The 22,531-nt window shown below is 25.1% G+C and overlaps 11 protein-coding genes across 11 annotated transcripts; 7 read left to right on the top strand and 4 right to left on the bottom strand.

The window, feature by feature from the left end:
• Positions 1-299: 299 nt before the first annotated feature.
• Positions 300-2,550, top strand: DICPUDRAFT_77680 (uncharacterized protein; the record flags this gene model as incomplete). The annotated part of the gene is made up of 3 exons (XM_003286760.1): positions 300-608; positions 949-1,065; positions 1,132-2,550. The coding sequence occupies 3 exons, from the start codon at positions 300-302 to the stop codon at positions 2,548-2,550; spliced, it is 1,845 nt and encodes a 614-aa protein (XP_003286808.1).
• A 316-nt stretch (positions 2,551-2,866) lies between these two features.
• DICPUDRAFT_150816 (uncharacterized protein) lies at positions 2,867-4,000 on the top strand (the record flags this gene model as incomplete). Its single annotated transcript, XM_003286761.1, has 1 exon — positions 2,867-4,000. The coding sequence occupies one exon, from the start codon at positions 2,867-2,869 to the stop codon at positions 3,998-4,000; it is 1,134 nt and encodes a 377-aa protein (XP_003286809.1).
• Positions 4,001-4,146: 146 nt separating this feature from the next.
• On the bottom strand, positions 4,147-5,022 carry DICPUDRAFT_77682 (uncharacterized protein; the record flags this gene model as incomplete). Its single annotated transcript, XM_003286778.1, has 1 exon — positions 4,147-5,022. One exon carries the CDS (start codon positions 5,020-5,022, stop codon positions 4,147-4,149), a length of 876 nt encoding a protein of 291 aa, XP_003286826.1.
• Positions 5,023-5,724: 702 nt separating this feature from the next.
• On the top strand, positions 5,725-8,075 carry DICPUDRAFT_97516 (formate-dihydrofolate ligase; the record flags this gene model as incomplete). The annotated part of the gene is made up of 2 exons (XM_003286762.1): positions 5,725-7,727; positions 7,975-8,075. Exons 1-2 carry the CDS (start codon positions 5,822-5,824, stop codon positions 8,073-8,075), a joined length of 2,007 nt encoding a protein of 668 aa, XP_003286810.1. The 5' UTR covers positions 5,725-5,821.
• Positions 8,076-8,149: 74 nt separating this feature from the next.
• Positions 8,150-9,026, top strand: DICPUDRAFT_97517 (uncharacterized protein). Its single transcript, XM_003286763.1, has 2 exons — positions 8,150-8,483; positions 8,551-9,026. Exons 1-2 carry the CDS (start codon positions 8,212-8,214, stop codon positions 8,936-8,938), a joined length of 660 nt encoding a protein of 219 aa, XP_003286811.1. The 5' UTR covers positions 8,150-8,211; the 3' UTR covers positions 8,939-9,026.
• Positions 9,027-9,082: 56 nt separating this feature from the next.
• Positions 9,083-9,895, bottom strand: DICPUDRAFT_87320 (isopentenyl-diphosphate D-isomerase; the record flags this gene model as incomplete). Its single annotated transcript, XM_003286779.1, has 2 exons — positions 9,083-9,327; positions 9,421-9,895. 2 exons carry the CDS (start codon positions 9,893-9,895, stop codon positions 9,083-9,085), a joined length of 720 nt encoding a protein of 239 aa, XP_003286827.1.
• An 877-nt stretch (positions 9,896-10,772) lies between these two features.
• On the top strand, positions 10,773-12,695 carry DICPUDRAFT_47028 (uncharacterized protein). Its single transcript, XM_003286764.1, has 3 exons — positions 10,773-11,026; positions 11,102-11,772; positions 11,848-12,695. The coding sequence occupies exons 1-3, from the start codon at positions 10,849-10,851 to the stop codon at positions 12,463-12,465; spliced, it is 1,467 nt and encodes a 488-aa protein (XP_003286812.1). The 5' UTR covers positions 10,773-10,848; the 3' UTR covers positions 12,466-12,695.
• A 158-nt stretch (positions 12,696-12,853) lies between these two features.
• DICPUDRAFT_150822 (uncharacterized protein) lies at positions 12,854-13,426 on the top strand (the record flags this gene model as incomplete). Its single annotated transcript, XM_003286765.1, has 1 exon — positions 12,854-13,426. One exon carries the CDS (start codon positions 12,854-12,856, stop codon positions 13,424-13,426), a length of 573 nt encoding a protein of 190 aa, XP_003286813.1.
• A 605-nt stretch (positions 13,427-14,031) lies between these two features.
• Positions 14,032-15,250, top strand: DICPUDRAFT_150823 (uncharacterized protein; the record flags this gene model as incomplete). Its single annotated transcript, XM_003286766.1, has 2 exons — positions 14,032-14,380; positions 14,466-15,250. 2 exons carry the CDS (start codon positions 14,032-14,034, stop codon positions 15,248-15,250), a joined length of 1,134 nt encoding a protein of 377 aa, XP_003286814.1.
• A 329-nt stretch (positions 15,251-15,579) lies between these two features.
• DICPUDRAFT_150824 (uncharacterized protein) lies at positions 15,580-18,095 on the bottom strand (the record flags this gene model as incomplete). The annotated part of the gene is made up of 2 exons (XM_003286780.1): positions 15,580-17,318; positions 17,390-18,095. 2 exons carry the CDS (start codon positions 18,093-18,095, stop codon positions 15,580-15,582), a joined length of 2,445 nt encoding a protein of 814 aa, XP_003286828.1.
• Positions 18,096-19,988: 1,893 nt separating this feature from the next.
• DICPUDRAFT_150826 (uncharacterized protein) lies at positions 19,989-21,942 on the bottom strand (the record flags this gene model as incomplete). Its single annotated transcript, XM_003286781.1, has 2 exons — positions 19,989-21,151; positions 21,225-21,942. 2 exons carry the CDS (start codon positions 21,940-21,942, stop codon positions 19,989-19,991), a joined length of 1,881 nt encoding a protein of 626 aa, XP_003286829.1.
• Between the last annotated feature and the right edge of the window lie 589 nt (positions 21,943-22,531).

A 22,531-nucleotide genomic window follows, 5' to 3' on the forward strand; every position in this document is an offset into this window, starting at 1 on the left:
AAAATAATTAATTTTTTTAATTTTATTTTTTTTTTTTTATTTTTTTTTTTACTAATTTTTTTTAAAATTATTTTTTTTTTTTTTTTTTTTTTTTTTTTAATTTTTTTAAATATTTATTTATACTTTTAATTATTAAATATCAATTTTAATTGCTTAATTTTAATAATACCAAGATAATTATTAATTTATTTTAAATTTTAAATTTAAATTAATTTTAAATTTAAATTTAAATTTAAAATTAATAAATAAAAAAAAAACATAGATAAGTTCAGTTTAATTTTTTAGGGGTACATTTTAAAATGAATGAACTATATAGCAATAATTCTATAGAAACCAATAACAACAATAATAGTAATTTTAATAATAATAATAGCAACAACAACAATAGTGATAATAGTAGTACCAATCATAATTATAGTTATAGCAATAATAACAGCAATATCAACAACAATAACAATGTTGAAGTAATAATATCAGATAACGAAAAAGAAAGCGATAGAGAATATTCTGACAATGACCCAAGCAAAGAAGATAATATTAATTGGTTAATTGATTTAACTAGGGTACATATAGGTCAATATAATGAAGATGATCCAGAAAAAGAAAAGGTTTGATTTTATTTTGATTCATTTTTTTTATATTTTTATGATTTTTGATTCCAATGATTATCAATTTAGTTTTGGTTTTAATTTTAATTTTAATTTTAATTTTATAAAAAAAAAAAATAAGAAAGGAAAAAAAAAAAAAAAAAAAGGAAGATAATAAAAAAAAAAAAAGAAAAGAAAAGAAAAAAAAAATTAATAATATATGAGATGGATATTTTATGTAATAATAATAGCAAATAAATAAAAATAACATATCAATATAATAATAGCATTTGTTTTAGTTTTTTTTTTCATTTTTTATTTAAAATCTATACTAAACCTTTATTTTTTTTTAATTTAACAGATTATTTTAGATCAATTATCCACAATTAATATCGAATATAGCAATCACTTAAAAAAATACAAATATACAAATGTAATTAAAGATTTATATAGAAAAGGAAAATTAGTTTTAAAAAATGTAAGTTCTGAATCATATTATTATATTAAAAATCGTTTTATATTTATATTATTTATTTTATTTTAGAAAATAAACGAACTATACGAAAATTTTAAAATAACAAAAAACTTAAACAAAAAAACAAAGAAAAAAAAAGTAAACCAACCATATTTAAATAGATTACCTCCAACTCCAGTTCCATTAAAAATAAAGGAAAAAAAAACACTACCAGCAACAGAAATAAGCCAATCATCAAATAAAAATAATAATTGTAATATATTTCATTTTCCTCCGCCACTTCCATATATTTTAAAACTAAGCGATATCAAATATATAAAGGAAAAAAAAGAAAGAAAGAGAAAAGAAGATGAAGAAAGGAGAAGAGAGAGTAGGGACAGAAGTAGAGATAGAGAAAGCAATAGCAGAGACAGTAGAAAGAGATCAAAAAGTAGCGGAAGCAATAGATCGTCTAGTAACCGGTCATCGTATGATAGATCATTCAATAGTGAAGACAACAATAGATTACCCAACTATGACGGCAATGCAAATACATCGATGAACCTACCATTACAGTCACACGTTTACACTGACATTGATGTAAATCATTTAAGCAATAGGTCTTCTTTAGAAAGACTGAACCCAGATGGATCAATGCTACCACCAAAAGGCAAACCCAAAACGATACCAGAAGGTGATGAAAAAATTGTCACAATGCCAGTAGGTACTCCAATACCTCTATCAGTAATTCAAAAAATTGCTCCATTAGAAACATCTGCCCCAATTCCAACTGTACAGCCACATATTCACAGCTTTTCTTTAGATTCCAAATTATTAGATGCGTTAATACCAGTTGAACAACAACAACAACAACAACAACAACAACAACAACAACAACAACAACAACAACAACAACAACAACAACAACAACAACAACAACAACAACAAAATCAATTAATAAATTCACCACCAACTATACAATCACCACCAATTATACAATCACCACCAATTATTGCAAATGAAAATTTAAGAAATCATTTAAATGAATTAAAAAAGAATCCTATAAAAATGGATCAAATAAAACAATTATATGAAAATCAATTATTAAAGGAAAAAGAATTATTACAACAACGTCAATTATTAATCGATACACAAATGGAAAGAAAGAAATTAAAATTAGAGAGCTTTGCTTTGGAGTTGAACAAAGTTAAAGGAGATCCAGCTGAAACAAAAAAAGTAACTCAACAATTATCAATCGAAGCCAATATTGTAAAAAAACAGAGTGAAGATGAATTAAACAACTTTAGTAAATTCCTGATCGATGAAATGACGAAAATGCTTATGATCCAACAAGTATCTTTGCAACATTTAGGTGTCAATGGCTTTTATCAAACATCCAACCCAACCGATATCAAAGAACAATTAAATATTTTACACTATTTAGTACCAAATCTATATAACCCAACCAATACAACAACAGCCACACCAACGACATCAATAAATCAATAAAATAAAAACCACAATCATCAGAATTGAAACAACCCACATTGAATTTCAAATTACCACTTTTTTTTATTTATTTTTTTTTTTTATTTATGCAAAAAAAAAAAAATTATTTTTTTAAAAAAATTTTTTTAATTTTTTTTTTAAAAAAAAATCATTTTTTTTTTTTATTTTTTATTTTTTTTTTGATTAATAGTGTTTTTCGTTTTTTAAACTTTTTTCATTCATTATTTCATTCTATCTTTTTTTTTTTTCAAATTGTAATATAATAATAACTTTTCAAAAAAATAAAAAATAGAATAATAATAAATCATATATAAAAATGATGTTTAGAAATAACAGTAATAATAAAATTATTAGATCATTTAAAACACTTTCAACCTGTGCTTTAAATAGAAACACTATAAGAAGATTTTCAACACAACCAACAGAAATTGAAGGCGAATCAGGAAATGAAATAAAAGGTATCAACTCAAAAACACATCCAAGTCTTTATTATAGAGAAAAATGGGATCTTCACAAAGAAAATTATTCAGATTTATCAAATATCGATGTCTCATTAACAGAAGACAAAGTTATTGAAGGCAAAGAAAATGAAAAAAAAGATTTAGATAAAGACGAAGATGAAATTGATCTTAGAGAAATGGAAGATTTAGAATATCAAACAATGTTAACCGAATTAGAAGATTTAATTTTAGACACCTTACCACCATTATTCCCATATATTAAATACGAAATTTATGATCTCCACAAAGCAGATCCAGAATTTTGGGATATTAAACGTCTTTCACAAGCTTTCAAAATTCATCCAGGTCGTATTGTAGCTATCATTCGTTTCATCGAAATTGAAAAAATGGAAAAGGCAAATGGCACCTACGACGAAGAAATGAATGTTGTTTTGTCTGATTATGGTTATGATGTTGGTTATCGTATGGATGATTCAGCTGATGACTTTTGTGAAGATGAACATCAAAAACAAAGTAAAGACGATCCAAACTATTATTCACCAATTGGTCACAATGCACATACTCTTAATAGAGCTTATAAGACCTCCACTACCAAATCTAAATCAAGAAATATCAATGGTAGACCAGATCCAATTCACGAAATTCCAACTCAAATCCCAGAATCTTATCCAGATAAACCACTCTACTTTAGAGGTCCAACCTTTGTTGTACCAAGAAAGAAAAATGTCGTCTTTGTTGATACCTCTAGAAATGCAATCACTAAAAAAGTTAATCCAGATCCAATGGTTTTAATTCAAGGCATTGATGGTAGTCTTCGTACCCCATCTTCAACTGAAAAAGCTTCAATTATGCAAAAAGTTAGACCACAAAAAGTTAGAAGAGATTATGAATCTATTCTTAATACACCAATTAAATATAAACTTCAACAAAAAATAAAACCAGTAGTTAAAGAGACACCATCTGAAGAATTACAAGAACAACAACAATAAAATAAATAAATAAATTAAATTAATACAATAAAATAATAAAAAATTTTTTAAAAAAAAAAAAAAACAAAACAAAAAAGAATTTTATAAAAAAAAAATTTTATACAAAAAATGTAATATGTTTATTAATAAATATTTAAATGTTATTTCTATTCGAATCCATCATCATCATTCCAAATGATAGATGATTTTTTTGGTGTTGGAATAAAAACGTTGGTGGTGGCAGGGGTAGTTGTATCTTCATTGTCGTCATCGATTGGTGGTGGTTCAACGTGTGTGGTGTCTTGGTCAAAATCATCACCGAATGAAATTTCATCGTCGTCCCAATCACCTACAGGTTTCTCTGGTGACTTTAAGGATTCATTACTATCGTCTTGTGACCAATATTTATTTTGTATATTATTTCTTTCAGTATTGGTGGTTTCCTCTTCCTCTTCCTCTTCTTCTTCTTTTTGTTGAATAATTGTTGGTTGTGGTGGTTGGTTCTTTTGGTTTTCAATGATTTGTTTATTTTTTTGTTGTAATTCTTTTAATTGCTCTTCGGAAAGAGTTTGTTTTGGTGCCAATGGTTTTTTTAAACCACCGAGTGTCATAGCTGATTTTGCTGGGGTACTTAATGGAACATTTGATAAATCTTTTACTGGTGATGCTAAATTGGTTGATGTATTATTGTTATTATTGTTATTTGTTGGTTTATTATCGTCCTCTTCCTCCTCCTCCTCTTCTTCCTCGCTGTATTTATTATTATTTGGCTCTATATCTTTTTTAGCTATATTATTTGTATTATTATTATTATTTATTGTTGTTGATGTAATATTTGTATTTTTATTTGTGGCTGGTTTGGTTTGTGTTGTTGTTATATCATCTTCATCATCACCAAAATCAAATTTATCCAGAGTTGTTACTTTTGGTCTTGAAACTTGCTCAGTTGCATCAATAAATGCTACTGGTCCTTTATGTGGTTTATCTGGTTGAGTTTGTTGTTGTTGTGAATAGTCAGGTAAACAACTAAAATTAATACCCATTTTATATAACAAATAATACTATTGTTTTTTATTTTTTGTATTTAATATATTCTGATATGTATAATATAATTTATTTTGGTGTAGATTAATAATATAAAACAAAAAAGAAATCTGAATGTAATGTGTAATTTGTGTTATTTCTTTGTTTTTTTATTTTTTTTAAAAAATATTGACTATTTTTTTTTATTAAAATTAAATAAAATTTTAATTTTTTTTTAAAAAAAAATTAAAGAAAATAAAAAAAAAATTAAATTTTTTGTGTGCGTTATAAAAAAATCTATTTGTATTGAAATAGTAAATTATTTAAACAAATCGTATGGTTTTTATAAATGAAGATATTTAAAAGTGTGTGTATAGATTATTTTTATTTAAATTTAAAATAATACTACAAATAAAAAATACTTTTCCCCACAAACTGAATCTAAATATAAAATATAACTCAACTAAATAAAATTAATAATTGCTATTTCTTGCAAGTATAGTACAATATTTCTTTTTTTTCAAAGAACAAAGGGAGGATTCCTATATATAAATTTAATTTCAATTCAAATATAAATTAAATCTTTTTTTTTTTTTTTTTTTTTTTTTTTATATTTAAATTTTGGAATTATTATTTTTTTTTTTTTTTTTGATATTTTTTTTTTTTTCATTTTAAAATTTCGTTTTTGTAAATATTATTGTTTTTTCATTTAATATATACAACACACTTAATTAAATTTAATTTATTAAATTTTTTAATTTTTTTTTTTTTATTTATATAAATTAATTTTTTTTTTGTATATACATATTTTTAAATAAAATGTCATTCGAATATCCAAAATTAAATTTAGTTAAACCAGTACCAAGCGATATTGATATTGCATCATCAGCCGTTCCATTACCAATTAAGAAGATTGCAGAACATATTGGCTTATTAGAAGATGAAATCGATTTTTATGGCAAATACAAAGCTAAGGTTAATTTAAGCACAATCGATCGTTTAAAAGATGCAGAGAATGGTAATTATGTTGTAGTCACTGGTATTAATCCAACCCCATTAGGAGAAGGTAAATCAACTACAACTATTGGTTTATGTCAAGCTTTAGGTGCCCACCTCAATAAAAAGTCATTTGCTTGTATTCGTCAACCATCACAAGGTCCAACATTTGGTATTAAAGGTGGAGCAGCTGGTGGTGGTTATTCACAAGTTATTCCAATGGAAGAGTTCAATTTACATATGACCGGTGATATCCATGCTATCACTGCTGCCAATAATTTATTATCTGCTGCTATTGACACTCGTATTCTCCATGAATCAACCCAAACCGATGCTCAACTTTGGAAACGTCTTTGTCCAGAAGCTAAAGATGGCAGTCGTAAATTCTCACCAATTATGATTCGTCGTTTGGTTAAATTAGGTATCAATAAAACCGACCCAAATACTTTAACAGAAGAAGAAATCTCAAGATTTGTTCGTTTAGATATTGATCCAGAATTAATTACTTGGAATCGTGTTTTAGATACCAACGATCGTTTCCTTCGTGGTATCACTGTTGGTCAAGGTAAAGAAGAACAACGTTTCGCAAGAAAAACAAATTTCGATATCTCTGTTGCCTCTGAAATTATGGCTGTTTTAGCTCTTTGCACAAGTTTATCAGATATGAGAGAACGTTTAGGTCGTATGGTTGTTGGCCCAAGTAGAGCTGGTGAACCAGTTACTGCCGATGATCTTGGTGTTGGTGGTGCTTTAACAGTTTTAATGAAGGACGCTATTATGCCAACTCTTATGCAAACACTTGAAGGTACACCAGTTTTAGTTCATGCTGGTCCATTTGCTAATATTGCTCACGGTAACTCTTCAATTATTGCTGATCAAATCGCCCTTAAACTCGCTGGTAAAGATGGTTATGTAGTTACTGAAGCTGGTTTCGGTGCTGATATTGGTGCAGAGAAATTCTTTGACATCAAATGTCGTTCATCTGGTTTAAAACCAAATTGTGCTGTTATTGTTGCTACTATTAGAGCTCTTAAAATGCACGGTGGTGGTCCAAAAGTTGTTGCTGGTACTCCATTAGATAAAGCTTATACCAATGAAAATTTAGAACTTTTAGAAAAAGGTATTGAAAATCTTTCTCATCACATTAAAAACCTCAAGAAATTTGGTGTCGGTGTAGTCGTTGCAGTCAATAAATTCTCAACTGATAGTGATAAAGAAGTTCAACTTTTAGTAGACCTTTCAATGAAAGCTGGTGCTAACTCTGCAGTTATGTGTGACCATTGGGCCGAAGGTGGTAATGGTGCTATCGAATTAGCTAAAGCTGTTGAAAATGCCTGTAAAGAAACAAACAAAGATAACTTTAAATACCTCTATCCATTAGATCTTTCAATTAAAGAAAAGATTGAAACCATCGCAAAAGAAATTTATGGTGCTGATGGTGTTGAATTTAGTGCCGATGCCGAAGCTAAAATTCAATTATACACCAAACAAGGCTTTGATAAGCTTCCAATTTGTATGGCTAAAACTCATCTTTCACTTAGCCACGATCCAGAAAAGAAAGGTGTTCCAACTGGTTTTACCTTACCAATTCGTGATGTACGTGCTTCCATTGGTGCTGGTTTTATTTATCCATTAGTAGGCACAATGCAAACTATTCCAGGTTTACCAACTCGTCCATGTTTTTATGAAATTGATATTGATACCAATACTGGTAAAGTTATTGGTTTAAGTTAATCAAATAATTTATTAAAATATATATTCAATAAATAAAATTACAATATTTGTAAAAAAAAATTAATAAATCGTTCGAATTGTATTTTCTTTTATTTTTTTAAATTAAAAAACTATAAAACTAAAAATTAGGTAAAGATACAAATTTTTTTTTTTTTTTATTAAAAAATTTTTATTTTTTATTTTTTATTTTTTTTTGTTTTTTATCATTTTTTTAATTTATTTTTTTTAATTTATTTTTATAGCTTATTGTTTGGTCATTAAGATTTTAGTAAAGGTAACTAGAAATAAAAATAACGATGTTGGTAATATTAACGGTTATATTGATTTTCCCTCTTGGTTTTAAATTTAAATTTTTTATTTTCTCACAGCCAAAATTTTGAAATTCAAGAGGGAAAATTTTTATTTTTTTTATTTTTTCGAATAATAAAACACATAAAAATAATAATAAAACACTAATTAAAATATTAAAAAAAAAAATAATGATTTCAATACAAGAGGATAATAGAATGAATATAATGAAAAGAGGTTTATTTATTTTATTTGAAGGCGCAGATAGAGTTGGTAAATCAACACAAGTTCAATCCTTAACCAACCATATTTCCAACAGTAGAAATCTTCCAACTAAATCATTAAGATTCCCTGACCGTACAACTCCAATTGGTCAAATTCTTAACCAATATCTTCAAAATGCTACAAATATGGATGATAGAGCATTACATCTTTTATTCTCTTCAAATCGTTGGGAAGCAAAGTTAGTAATCATTTTATTATAACAATTATAATAATCATCATATATTAATAATTACTATTTTCTTTAGAGATTCAATTTTAGAGTTATTAAATAGTGGTACAAATATTGTTGTAGATAGATATTCATATAGTGGTGTTGCATATACCGCAGCCAAAGGTATTGATGTCGATTGGTGCTATAGTTGTGAAAAAGGTTTACCAGAACCAGATATTGTTTTCTATCTTTCAATGTCAACCGAAGATGCCACTAAAAGAGGTGATTACGGTGGCGAGCGTTATGAAAAGGTCGAATTCCAAATGAAAATTAAGCAAATCTATGAAGAAAAATTAAAGAGACCATCATGGAAAGTTATCAATGCAAATAGAACAGTTGAAGAAGTTTCAAACGAAATTAACCAAATCTTTGATTCTGAATTAGAATCACTTCAAAAAAAACCAATTGGAACTTTAAATTAACCCTATAGTTGTTATTGATATTATAAAATTTAAAAAAGAATTTTTTTGTATAAAAAGTATATTGCGTAAAAATAAAGTAAATTTAAAAACCAAAAAAAAAAACTAAAATTTATTTTATTTTTAAATTTTTTAATTAAAAACTATTTAATATCTGTGAATTGTGTTGGTTGGTTCTACTAATGGCTTTAAGTCATGTAAATTATCCCACCATTTATTTAAATGATTTACAGCAATTAATCTGAACCATGGAGTTAATTTGATTTTACCGTTATCTTCATCCTCAAACATTTGTTGTAATTCTTCTTTTGATACATATTTATAATCCATAACTTCATTTGGTTCTGCATTAATAGTAACATGGTCTTTTTGAGCGATTAAGATATGATCGACTAAATAAAAATAAATGATATTAATAAATTATAATGATAATTTTTATTTATTTATTTGTTTTTATTATTATAATAACAATGTTTTAAACTTACTTTCGTGTTCACCCCATTTTGGATCTTCTTTTGATTCTGATTTATAATGTATTTTGGTCATAAAGGTGAAATCTTCAATATCTACCTCATTTAATGGTACACCTAATTCGTGATTTAATTTTCTTTTGGCAGCGCATCTTACACCATATGCATTTTCTTCTTTTAATTCAGTTTCTGGGATCCAAAGTGGATGGGAGCAAACAGTGTTTGTCCAATAACCTGGAAATGTAATTTTTTCTAATGCTCTTTGTTGGAGTAATAATTTACCTTCTTTGTTGAATAAAAATATTGAGAAAGCACGATGAAGTAAACCTTGATTAATATTAACCATTAAATGTGTTTCTTTTTTTGAACCTGGTTTAAGTGCTACATCATTATTATCTACAATAATACACTCTTCTTTCATTAATTGAATTTGTGTTTCATTGTGTCCTTTAAATTCATCACCAATTGTAATATTTTCTGAGGTTGTCATCTTTGCTGTGAAGGTTCTTTTATTTATTAGATTATTAACTTTAAAATTAATGTAGTTATTACAAGTAAGTGATTTAAATATATTATTATTATTTTTAATTAATAAACGACTAAACATAAAGATATTTTTAATAAATGTAATAATATAATTATTAGTTTTATTGATAATTATGTGTCGTAAAGATATTTAAATGAAAAAAAAAAATTTAAAATTTTTATTTTAAAAAAAAAAAAAAAAAGAAAAATTTAAAAAAAAAAATAAAATAATTTTAAAAAATACATATTTAAAAAAAAAAAAAAAAGTCTGTGGACAACCAGATTATGACATTAGTTTTATTTTCCAATAAATTATGTCATAATTGGATTCATTTTATTTATTTTATTTATTTAAGCAAAGTGTGTTTAAATTTATATTTATATTTTTAAATATGGATATTTATAAATATGTTTTCTATTTATGTTGTATCCTTTTCTAAAAAAAAAAATAAAATTATTAAAAAAATAAAAATAAAAAAAAAAAAATAAAAATAAAAATAAAAATAAAAAAAAAAAAAAAAAATAAAATATTTTTGAAAAAACATGACAATCAACATTTCGCTCGCAATATTTTTTTTTTAACTTTTTTTGTGATAATATTATTTTTAATATTAAAAAATAATTTATATCAAATACATACATTTTTAAATAACCCTTTAACACATAAATACAAATATAAAAAATATATAAACACATACACACACACCCACACACACATAATAAATATAGAATAATTTTTTAATTTGTTTAATTTATTTTTTTAATATTTATTTACTTTTACTTGTTTAAATTTAATTTTATTAATTTTAATTTTTTTTTTTTTTTTGTATATAAATTGTGTAGTTACTTATTTTTTTTTTTTAACTTTTTATTTATTTATTTATTTATTTATAATATAATAATATATTAAAATCAATCATGGATACTATTTCAATTGATGATATTAGAAATCAATGGATCGAGGAAGGTCAAGGACATGTTTTTCATTGGTTTGATGGATTAACAAATGAAGAAAAAAAACAATTTGAAAATGATATAAGATCAATCGATGTTAAAGAGGTTAACAGGGATTATAAAAGAGTAGTACAGGATAAAGGTAACATTTAGTTTTTGTTTTCTTATTTAAAAATATAATCAATTACTAATACTTTTTTTATTTATTATTTTCTAGTTAATCAAAAAGTTATATTATCATATCAACATTTTGATAATGTTATGACATTAGATAAAATTAAAGAGGAAGATAAGAAAAGATGGGAACAAATTGGATTTGAACTAATTAGTCAAGGTAAAGTTGGTATTTTATTATTAGCAGGTGGACAAGCAACTAGATTAGGTACAGCATTCCCAAAAGGATTTTATGATGTTGGATTACCATCAAAGAAATCACTCTTCCAATTACAAGCAGAAAGAGTATTAAAATTACAATCATTAGTAAGCCAAAGATGCCCAGATTATGATGATACAAAACCCATTCAATGGTATATTATGACAAGTGACGCCACCCATCACGAAACTATTAAATTCTTTGATAGACACGACTATTTTGGTTTAAAAAAAGAATCATTCTTTTTCTTTTGTCAACCAATGATTCCATGTATCACTCCAGAAGGTAAAATTATTAATGAAAGTCGTTCAAAGATTTCACTCTCTCCAAATGGTAATGGTGGTTTATTTAAAACTCTTCAAACCTCAGGTGCTTTAGATGATATGCGTAAGAAGGGCATCGAATACATCTCTCAATATTGTGTTGATAATATTTTAATTAAAATGGCCGATCCTGTATTTATTGGTTGTATGCATGAACAAAAAGCTGATTGTGCTGCTAAAGTAGTTTCAAAGGTATATATAAATATAATTATTTATAAATAATAACAGTTAAATAATATTAATCTAAAAAATTTATTATTATTATAGAAAGATCCAGAGGAACCAGTTGGAGTTATGGCAGTCAGAGAAGGTAAACCATTTGTATTGGAATATAGCGAAATTGATAAAGAGTCAAAATATTTAAGAGATTCAAATAATAAATTGGTATTTAATTATGCACATATTTGCATTAATGCATTTTCATTCGAATTTCTTGATAGAATCGCAAAACAACATTTAGATGATTTGAAATATCATGTTGCTTTTAAAAAGATTCCAACTGCTGATGAAAATGGTTCACGTTCAACACCACCACAACCAAATGGTTGGAAACTTGAAAAATTCATCTTTGACGTTTTCCCATTCTCTCATAAAATGGTTTGCTTAGAAATCGATCGTTCTGAAGAATTTTCCCCATTAAAAAACTGTGCTGGTATGCCAATTCCTGCAGATTCACCAGAAACTTGTCTTCGTGATATTTGCCATTTACATCGTACCTATATAGAAGCTGCTGGTGGTAAAGTTGATTTAGATGAATCTCAAATTTGTGAAGTATCCCCATTAACTTCTTATGCTGGTGAAGGTTTAGAAAATATTGTAAAAGGTAGAATTATTAAGTTACCATATGAAATTAATCAAAAAACTCCTCATATTTCTCAATGTTAAAATTAAATTTAATAACAATTTAAAATCAAAATCAAAATCAAAATCAAAATCAAAATCAAAATCAAAATCAAATCATATATTTTTCCTCACGTATAATTATTACCTCCATTGGGTAGCATTTCTCTGTTATAGATTTAAAATAATCAATATTTAGTTAATATTGGAAGGATTTAAAATTTTAATAATAACAATAAAATTTTTTAATGTAAATTAACAAATCATAAATCAATAAATTATATTTATATTTCTACTTTTTCCAAATAAATATTAATTTCTTTGAAACAAAAAGGATACTTTGAAACAAAAAAAAAAAAATCTTTTTTTTTTTATTTTTTTTTAATTTTTTTTTTTTATATATTTTTCTTTCATAACAGTTATTTTTAAAACAATGGATAAATTACAATATAGTGATGCTACACCAGAAGAAATTGATTTAATTAAAAATTCAGAACCATCAGATAAATTAAAAAATATTTTTAAAGCAATTGGTGGACCCAAGTCTGATGCAAGTTCAATTCAAGTATTTAAAAATAAATTAATAGAAGATGCACAATGGAGGATTGATGTTGGGTTGGATCAAGCATCACCAGAAATTAGCACTAACGGAGATGACTTGGTTAAAGAAACAATAATAAAAGATAATATTAAAGAAGTTTATTGTTATATAAATGGATATTTTGATCAACCAGCAACTATTAAAGTAGTTAGACCAGACTCATCAGTTCCATTATCAAATATCGAGCTATTAGCAATTTACACTAGCGCCTATCAATGGATATATAAAGAGGAAGAAAGCCAGGTGGGAAACCCAGGACACATAGAAGGAATGTTAAATCGTGATCAATCTCATGGTCGTTATGGTATTTATGGACATGACTTAGGGGATTTAGTTTACAACTCATTTTCAGATATCTCAATATACAGTAGTTTCATTTATTGCGAATTTAGAGTAGACTCATAATTAAAACAAATCAAAAAAAAAAAAAAAAATTATTAAATAAATTAATAAATATTAAAAATATTTATTTTATAAACAGTTTTTTTTATATTTTTTCGTGTTGACCTTTTTCTTTTCGAATAAATTAGTCTTTTAAAAAATGTTTCAAACAAAGAAAACTCAATTTTTCAAAAATTACTTGAATTTTTTGGATTTTGAAAAAAAAAAAAAAAAAATTATTTATATAAAAAAAAAAAAAAAAAAAAAATTTAATTATCATTATGTTCACCAATATTACGATAATGATAAGTGAATAAATAATGAAAGTGATGATTAAATAAGACAGATTAAAAAGAAAAAAATTAAAAATTAAAAAATCATACTTTTTTTCGAGCTTTAAATATATCAAATAACTAAGTTGTTTTTAATTTGATCATTAACACCAGTCCAATACCATTTTTTTTTCGTTAATAATCATTTTATTTTATTTTAGTTTTTTATATTTTTTATTTATTTTTTCTTTTTTTTTTGATATAAAAATGTTTTTTTTTTTCAAATCATTTCATTTATTTTTTTCAATTTATTAACATACATATTATATATTATTATTATTATCCTATTCATATAAAATGGAACCAATTGTTAAGAGTGGTGGCGATATCTTTTTAAAATTATATAGAAATAAAGTTATTAGAAAAGAAATTAATGAATGGAAGAGTGAAAAACCAAAATGTTTTAGTTTCAATTCAAGAGAAAGTTTACTTCAATTCGAAGATAGAGAATTCCTTTTAAATGCAGCTATTAATTTTGATGAAGAGTTAGAAGTCGGTGATATCCCATCATCTGTAAAGATTTTATCAATCTCAGCAGCCTACAGAAAAGAAATTAAAGCAAATGTTATTCCAAATGGTGTATTTACATTAGGCCTTCCATACTCTTTTGATCAAGAGTTAGTAGAAACCCTTATTCCATCCATCAGTCAGAAAGTTTAAAACCTGGCGGCCAAGTTTAATCAAAAAGTTGGTTAATTTACCATCACAACTTAAAGAATTATTTTTATCAGTCGAGTTTGACCAAGATATCACCCAAGGCTCCATCCCATCTTCAGTTGAAACCCTTTCATTTTTAAATAAATTCTCAAAACCAATTGGTCCAAATGTATTACCACACTCATTAAAATCACTTGTATTAGGTTTTGGTTTTAACCAACCAATTACTGGTATTTTACCACAAGGCCTCTTAGAATTAAGTTTTAGCTATTCTTTCAATCAACCAATCTTTGCTGGTGATCTTCCAACAGGTCTTAAGTCACTTTCATTGGGTGCTAGTTTCGACCAACCACTCGATGGTGTTCTTCCAGATGCTCTTGAATCTTTAGTTCTTTTCAGAAAATATTCACATGCTTTCAATTTACCAGCAGCAATCAAACATTTAGAGATTGATAATATTGCACCATTTATTCAAGCCAATTCTGCTATTCCATCATCAGTAACCGAGTTTTCAATTGCCATGCCAAATATCAGTTTAGCAATCCCAGTTGGTTTTATTCCTTCATCAGTTATAAATCTCACCATAAGATCCAACTTTTCACAACCAATTACACAAAATGTAATCCCAGCATCAGTAGAAACTATTACTTTCCGTTCAAGAGGTTTCGATCAAACTATTGTTATTCCACCAACAGTTAAAAAGGTTATTGCTTACAATGAAACTAAAAATAGATTAGCTAGAAATCGTCTAATTCCATCTACCGCTACTTTTGTTTATATTAGATCGTTAAAATCAGAAGATGACCTTACTGATGAGGAAGATGAATATACTGATGAGGAAAATGAAGAAGAAAATTAAAATAAACCCTAGATAATTTACAAATAATAATAGAAATAATTGAAATAATAAAACAAATAAAAATATTTTATTATAAAATACAAGGTTATTAAATAGTTTAAAAAATAAGAAAGTTATAATTTTTTATAATATTTTACAAAAAATATATTATTTATTTTATATGAATATTTTTTCTTAAAGTTTACTTTAATCAGTATTAACAACTAGCTTTAACTACCAGTGAAAGGATCTTTTGAATATATACAGTGCCCGGAATATATGTATACCCCCATTTTTTATAAAGATGGAAATTATAATTTAAAAGTCCATTCTAAAATATATATAAAAAGTTAATTTAAAAAAGATACTTTTCTCTTTTTATTTGGAATTTTATCAGGTATTAATTGATACTTGATGTTTTGTAAAAACAAGTATTTAACGGTGCGGGGTATAAAAGTAAGTGGTTGATTAAAGCCATCAAGTAAATGTAAATGTATAACTGTTGCTGGAATTGAACCAGGTACTAATTGATACTTGATGTTATATAAATACAAGTATTGTACGGTGGGTGGTATAAAATTAAGTGGTTGATTGAAACCATCTTGTAATAATAAATATGTAATGGTTGCTGGAATTGAACAAGATGTTAATTGATACTTGATGTTATATAAATACAAGTATTTTACGGTGGGTGGTATAAAATTAAGTGATTGATTAAAGCCATCTTGTAAATATAAATGTGTAACTGTTGTTGGAATTGAATCAGGTGTTAATTGATAATTAATGTTATGTAAATACAAGTATTGTACGGTGGGTGGTATAAAATTAAGTGGTTGATCAAAGTCATCTTGTAAATTTAAATGTGTAACTGTTGTTGGAATTGAATTAGGTGTTAATTGATACTTGATGTTATATAAATACAACCATTGTACGGTGGGTGGTATAAAATTAAGTGATTGATTAAAGCCAACTTGTAAATATAAATGTATAACTGTTGCTGGAATTGAATCAGGTGTTAATTGATACTTGATGTTATATAAATACAAGCATTCTATGGTGGGTGGTATAAAATTAAGTGGTTGATTAAAGCCATCAAGTAAATTTAAATCTGTAACTGTTGCTGGAATTGAATCAGGTGTTAATTGATAATTAATGTTATGTAAATACAAGCATTGTACGGTGGGTGATATAAAATCAAGTGATTGGTTAAAGCCATCTTGTAATATTAAATCTGTAACAGTTGCTGGAATTGAATCAGGTGTTAATTGATACTTGATGTTTTGTAAATACAAGTGTTGTACGGTGGGTGGTATAAAATTAAGTGGTTGATTAAAGGCATCTTGTAAATATAAATCTGTAACAGTTGCTGGAATTGAATCAGGTGTTAATTGACACTTGATGTTTTGTAAATACAACGTTTGTACGGTGGGTGGTATAAAATTAAGTGGTTGATTAAAGCCATCTTGTAATATTAAATCTGTAACAGTTGCTGGAATAGAATCAGGTGTTAATTGATACTTGATGTTTTGTAAATACAACGTTTGTACGGTGGGTGGTATAAAATTAAGTGATTGATTAAAGCCATCTTGTAAACATAAATCTGTAACAGTTGCTGGAATTAAATCAGGTGTTAATTGATACTTGATGTTTTGTAAAGCCAAGTATTTTAAGGCAGGTGGTATAAGATTAAGTGGTTGATCAAAGTCATCTTGTAAATTTAAATGTGTAACTGTTGTTGGAACTGAATTAGGTGTTAATTGATACTTGATGTTATATAAATACAGGCATTCTACGGTGGGTGGTATAAAATTAAGTGATTGATTAAAGCCATCTTGTAAATGTAAATCTGTAACTGTTGCTGGAATTGAACCAGGTGTTAATTGATATTTGATGTTTTCTAAATGCAAACATTCTACGGTGGGTGGTATAAAATTAAGTGATTGATTGAAGCCATCTAGTAAATATAAACCTGTAACTGTTGCTGGAATAGTTTTGGGTAAACATTCGATAGGTCCAATTGCAAGGAGTTCAATATTTAAATGACTAATATCACACCCTTCTTCATAAATTTTAAATTCTTTTTGATACACTTTATTAAAATGAATTAATTTAAGTATTATATTTATAAAATAAAAATATATTTTAATGTTTAAAACTTACATTTTAGTGTTTTTAAATTTTTTTTAACTAAAGAAATTTCATTAAGTAATTCTAAATAACTGTTTGTTAGATTTTTGATTGATTTGAGACTATTTTCTTTAATTATTAATTGAGTATCTTTATAGTCTGGTAAGTTATTATTTTTTATATTTGATAAAAGATTGTTACATTGATGATTATGTTTTAAAAGTTCAATAAATCCATTATTATTATTATTATTATTATAATTAACATCATTATTAAATTTAATAGCATTATTAATTATATTATTATTTCTTTCTATTGTTGTTGTTATTATTTCATTTACATCTGTATTTTCATTTAGTTTAGTTAATAATAACCTTGTGATATCGTTTTCTTTTGCATCAATAATATTTTTTAATTCCTTAAATATTTTAAAAATTTTATCATAATTCATTGTATGGTTATCTTGAATTTGTTTAAAGTGATTGTTTGATTTATCCAATATTTTTTTATTATTTTCTAAATAGTTGTTTAGTTTTGGTATTGTTTGATTATTAAATTCTTGTTGTATTTGATTTCTAAAATTTATATCATTTAATTTTTTAAAATTATGACCATAATGAATATCAGTAATACAATCAATACAGACAGGAGTGTTGTTTGGACAATTTGAGCATATTGAAATAATATCTTGATATGGGTGATCTAAGCATTTGGTATCATATTGTTGATTATTTGACATTTTAAATTTTAGTTTTTACAATAATATATTATTTAATTGTTTTATAACCCGCTTCAATAAAAATTATTTTAAAAAAAAATATTAAAAATAAAAAAAATTATTTTGCGAGCCAAGTTTGCGCACCAAATTTTTAACTTTTTTTTGCATTAAATTTTGAATAATGGTAAATATTGATTATTTTTGTGATAACTATCTTAAAAAATTAAAAAAAAACTAGGGATTATAATTTAGGTTATTTTGTGAGATAATGTTTACATAAGGGATTATTTGCTAAAAATAAAAATAAAATATGGTCTTAATATTTATTCCTTTATTTCAATTTCAAAAATTTATTAGTATTTTTTTTAAATTTATATAAATGATTGTTATTAATTAATATTTAGTATATCCATGTGCTTTTAATATTACATCCATTCGATCAGGGAGAGATTCATATAATGATTCTATAATTGATTTTTCAATTGAATGAAATGCATCTTGACATACCTGAAATAGGTCTTGTGATGGGTCACGAAACATCTTTTTTGATACCCTTCTTTAACAATTAACCAAAGATTTTCAATTATATTAATACTGGACTGTAGGGTGGTAATGGATAAGCTTGTATATTATTCTCTTCTAAATAATCTTTCACTATCTTTCTGTAGGTTAACTTCAGTTGTCATGACAAATGATTTGCACCTTCTCAGGCCCTTTATTTTTATCTGCATATTATTCTAAAGTTAGTTATGTATCGTTTTTTATAATTTCAAGATATAGTTTAGTTCAAAATCCATTTGATAAATGAAAAAATAAATTGGACCATTAAGAAAATTCCCCTAAAATATTTCATTAACCCCACCCTTTCTAACATTTGTCTTGATTTATAGTAAAACATTAGTTTCAGTCCAAGAAGACCTACCATGGTTATTATCAATATTTTGGAACTTAACTTCATCCATAAACATATAATTTTCTCATTTTTCCACAATAAAATTTATATGCACAACTTCAAAAAAAATCTTTTTCTTCTATTATGTCTAATCAACGAAGGATTCTTAACTTTCTTTTTATATATTATGTTATATCTCTTTAATATAATTCTTACTGACTTCTATGATATTGTTCCATATCCATTTTGTTCATACCAAATTAAATTTAAAAAATTGAAACATAAATCACGTTCGTCCAACTTTTTTTCTCCCATGACCTTTATGGTCATTGGTTGTACCTGTTTGTTCTACCTTTCCTAATGTTTTTGCTACTTTTGATTTATGCACTCCAATTTTTGAGTTCGACTTGTGACTTCTGTTTCAAAAATACCTCATTTTGTTTGTTTACTATATATTATTTTTTCAAAAAAATTGAAATATGGTAAGAGGTGGGAAAAATTTATTATCATGTGCGAAAGAGTTTCAAAAACGACATATAAAGTTTTTTTTATTTTTAAAAAAATTACAAGATATTAAAATATTAAAAAATTTTTATTTTTAAAAAAATGTTCAAAAATCATCAGTTTAATTAAAAAAAAAAAAAAAAATTTTATTATAAAACCCAAAAATCATCATTTTTATAAAAAAATAAAAAATAAAAAAATTTTTAATTTAAATAAAAAATATTAAATATTATTTAATAAAAATACAATTAAAGTATTAATGGTTTTTATTTATTATAATTAAAAATACACGATTTTTATGAAGGATTTTTTTAGGATCGAATTTTAGGAAAAAGGAACCGGATTTTCATTAGAAAATATGATCAATCCTAGTTTTAAACCTCGATCCAATACTATATATTAAATTAATGATAAAAAAAAATAAAAATTTTAAAAATAAAAATGTGGTAAAAATATAGAAATTTTTTTTTTATTATTTTTCCCACCCATATTACCTACCATTTGTTTTTAAGCTCTAATTATAATTTTGGATGTTTGTAGTTGGGATAATATTTAATTTTTTGCTTGGGGTTTGAAATGGAGTCGGGTTCTAAAGGGTAGACCACATCTTCCATATGAATATGAGTTATAGAGCCAGGGATGATACCTTTGGCAAAACGCTGAGAGAAACCACTAGAAAATTTAAGTAAAGTTAAATGATTTGGAATTTTACCAGGTGTTAATTGATACTTGATGTTTTGTAAATACAAGTATTTTACGGTGCGGAGAATAAAAGTAAGTGGTTGATTAAAGCCATCAAGTAAAGTTAAATGTGTAACTGTTGCTGGAATTGAACCAGGTACTAATTGATACTTGATGTTTTGTAAATACAACCTTTGTAGGGTACGTGGTATAAAATTAAGTGGTTGATCAAAGCCATCAAGTAATTTTAATTGTAAAACTGTTGCTGGAATTGAATCAGGTGTTAATTGACACTTGATGTTTTCTAAACACAACGTTTGTACGGTGGGTGGTATAAAATCAAGTGATTGATTAAAGCCATCTTGTAAATATAAATCTGTAACAGTTGATGGAATTGAATCAGGTGTTAATTGATAATTAATGTTATCTAAAAACAAGTATTGTACGGTGGGTGGTATAAAATCAAGGGATTGATTGAAGCCATCTTGTAAATATAAATATAAAACAGTTTCTGGGATTGAATCAGGTGTTAATTGATACTTGATGTTTTGTAAAGCCAAGTATTTTACGGTGGGTGGTATAAAATCAAGTGGCTGATCAAAGTCATCTTGTAAGTGTAAATGTGTAACTGTTGTTGGAATTGAATGAGGTGTTAATTGATACTTGATGTTTTCTAAATACAAATATTGGACGGTGGGTGGTATAAAATTAAGTGATTGATTAAAGCCATCAAGTAAAAATAAATGTGTAACAGTTGCTGGAATTGAACCAGGTATTAATTGATACTTGATGTTATGTAAATACAAATATTGTACAGGGGGTGGAATAAAATCGAGTAATTGATTAAAGCCATCTTGTAAATATAAATGTGTGACTGTTGCTGGAATTAAATCAGGAATAGTTTTGGGTAAACATTCGATAGGTCCAATTGCAAGGAATGCAATATTTAAATGACTAATATCACACCCTTCTTCATAAATTTTAAATTCTTTTTGATACACTTTATTAAAATGAATTAATTTAAGTATTATATTTACAAAATAAAAATAAATAATTTAATGTTTAAAACTTACATTTTAGTGTTTTTAATTCTTTTTTAACTAAAGAAACATCATCAAGTAATTCTAAATAACTGTTTGTTAGATTTTTGATTGATTTGAGACTATTTTCTTTAATTATTAATTGAGTATCTTTATAGTCTGGTAAGTTATTATTTTTTATATTTGATAAAAGATTGTTACATAGATGATTATGTTTTAAAAGTTCAATAAATCCATTATTATTATTATTATTATTATGATTAACATCATTATTAAAATAATTATTATATTGAATAGCATTATTAATTATATTATTATTTCTTTCTATTGTTGTTGTTATTATTTCATTTACATCTGTATTTTCATTTAGTTTAGTTAATAATAACCTTGTGATATCGTTTTCTTTTGCATCAATAATATTTTTTAATTCCTTAAATATTTTAAAAATTTTATCATAATTCATTGTATGGTTATCTTGAATTTGTTTAAAGTGATTGTTTGATTTATCCAATATTTTTTTATTATTTTCTAAATAGTTGTTTAGTTTTGGTATTGTTTGATCCTTAAATTCTTGTTGTATTTGATTTCTAAAATTTATATCATTTAATTTTTTAAAATTATGACCATAATGAATATCAGTAATACAATCAATACAGACAGGAGTGTTGTTTGGACAATTTGAGCATATTGAAATAATATCTTGATATGGGTGATCTAAGCATTTGGTATCATATTGTTGATTATTTGACATTTTAAATTTTAGTTTTTAAAAATAATTATTTATTATTAAATTGTTTTATAACAAATATTTTTATAAATTTTTACACTGGACCTGATCCAATAAAAAATTATAAAATAATAAATTTTAAAAAAAAAAATAAAAAAAATAAAAAAAATTAAATTATTTTTTTTCCCAAATTAAAATTTGAATGGATAAAAAAAGTTGAAAAAGAGATAATATTTTTCTGAAATTTGAATTATTTCAATCAAACAGCTTGTGGTTGTGCTGTTTTCAAGGGCAACTTTATTAAAATTTGATATTGACATTGACAGTTTTCTTAGAAGAAATTGCTGGCAACTATTAGATATAAAATTTTATTTATTATAATACATATTAAATAAACCATTGTTTTTAAAAAAAAATTCTCTTATTTTTTTATTATATCTATTATTTTTTGGGTGAGTTATAATTTTCTAGTTTTTATCTGTTCCATCAACCTAAATAAACTGACCACTTGATATCTGATGTTATTATAATTTTTATCTGTTTTCCCGAGATACTCTCTAAATGACTTCAGTATTACTAAAATAGCTTGGGATTGTAGTAAAAACAATCTATC

This window comes from Dictyostelium purpureum (assembly GCF_000190715.1).
Source record: "Dictyostelium purpureum unplaced genomic scaffold DICPUscaffold_80, whole genome shotgun sequence".
In the NCBI taxonomy this organism is placed as follows: Eukaryota; Evosea; class Eumycetozoa; order Dictyosteliales; family Dictyosteliaceae; genus Dictyostelium; species Dictyostelium purpureum.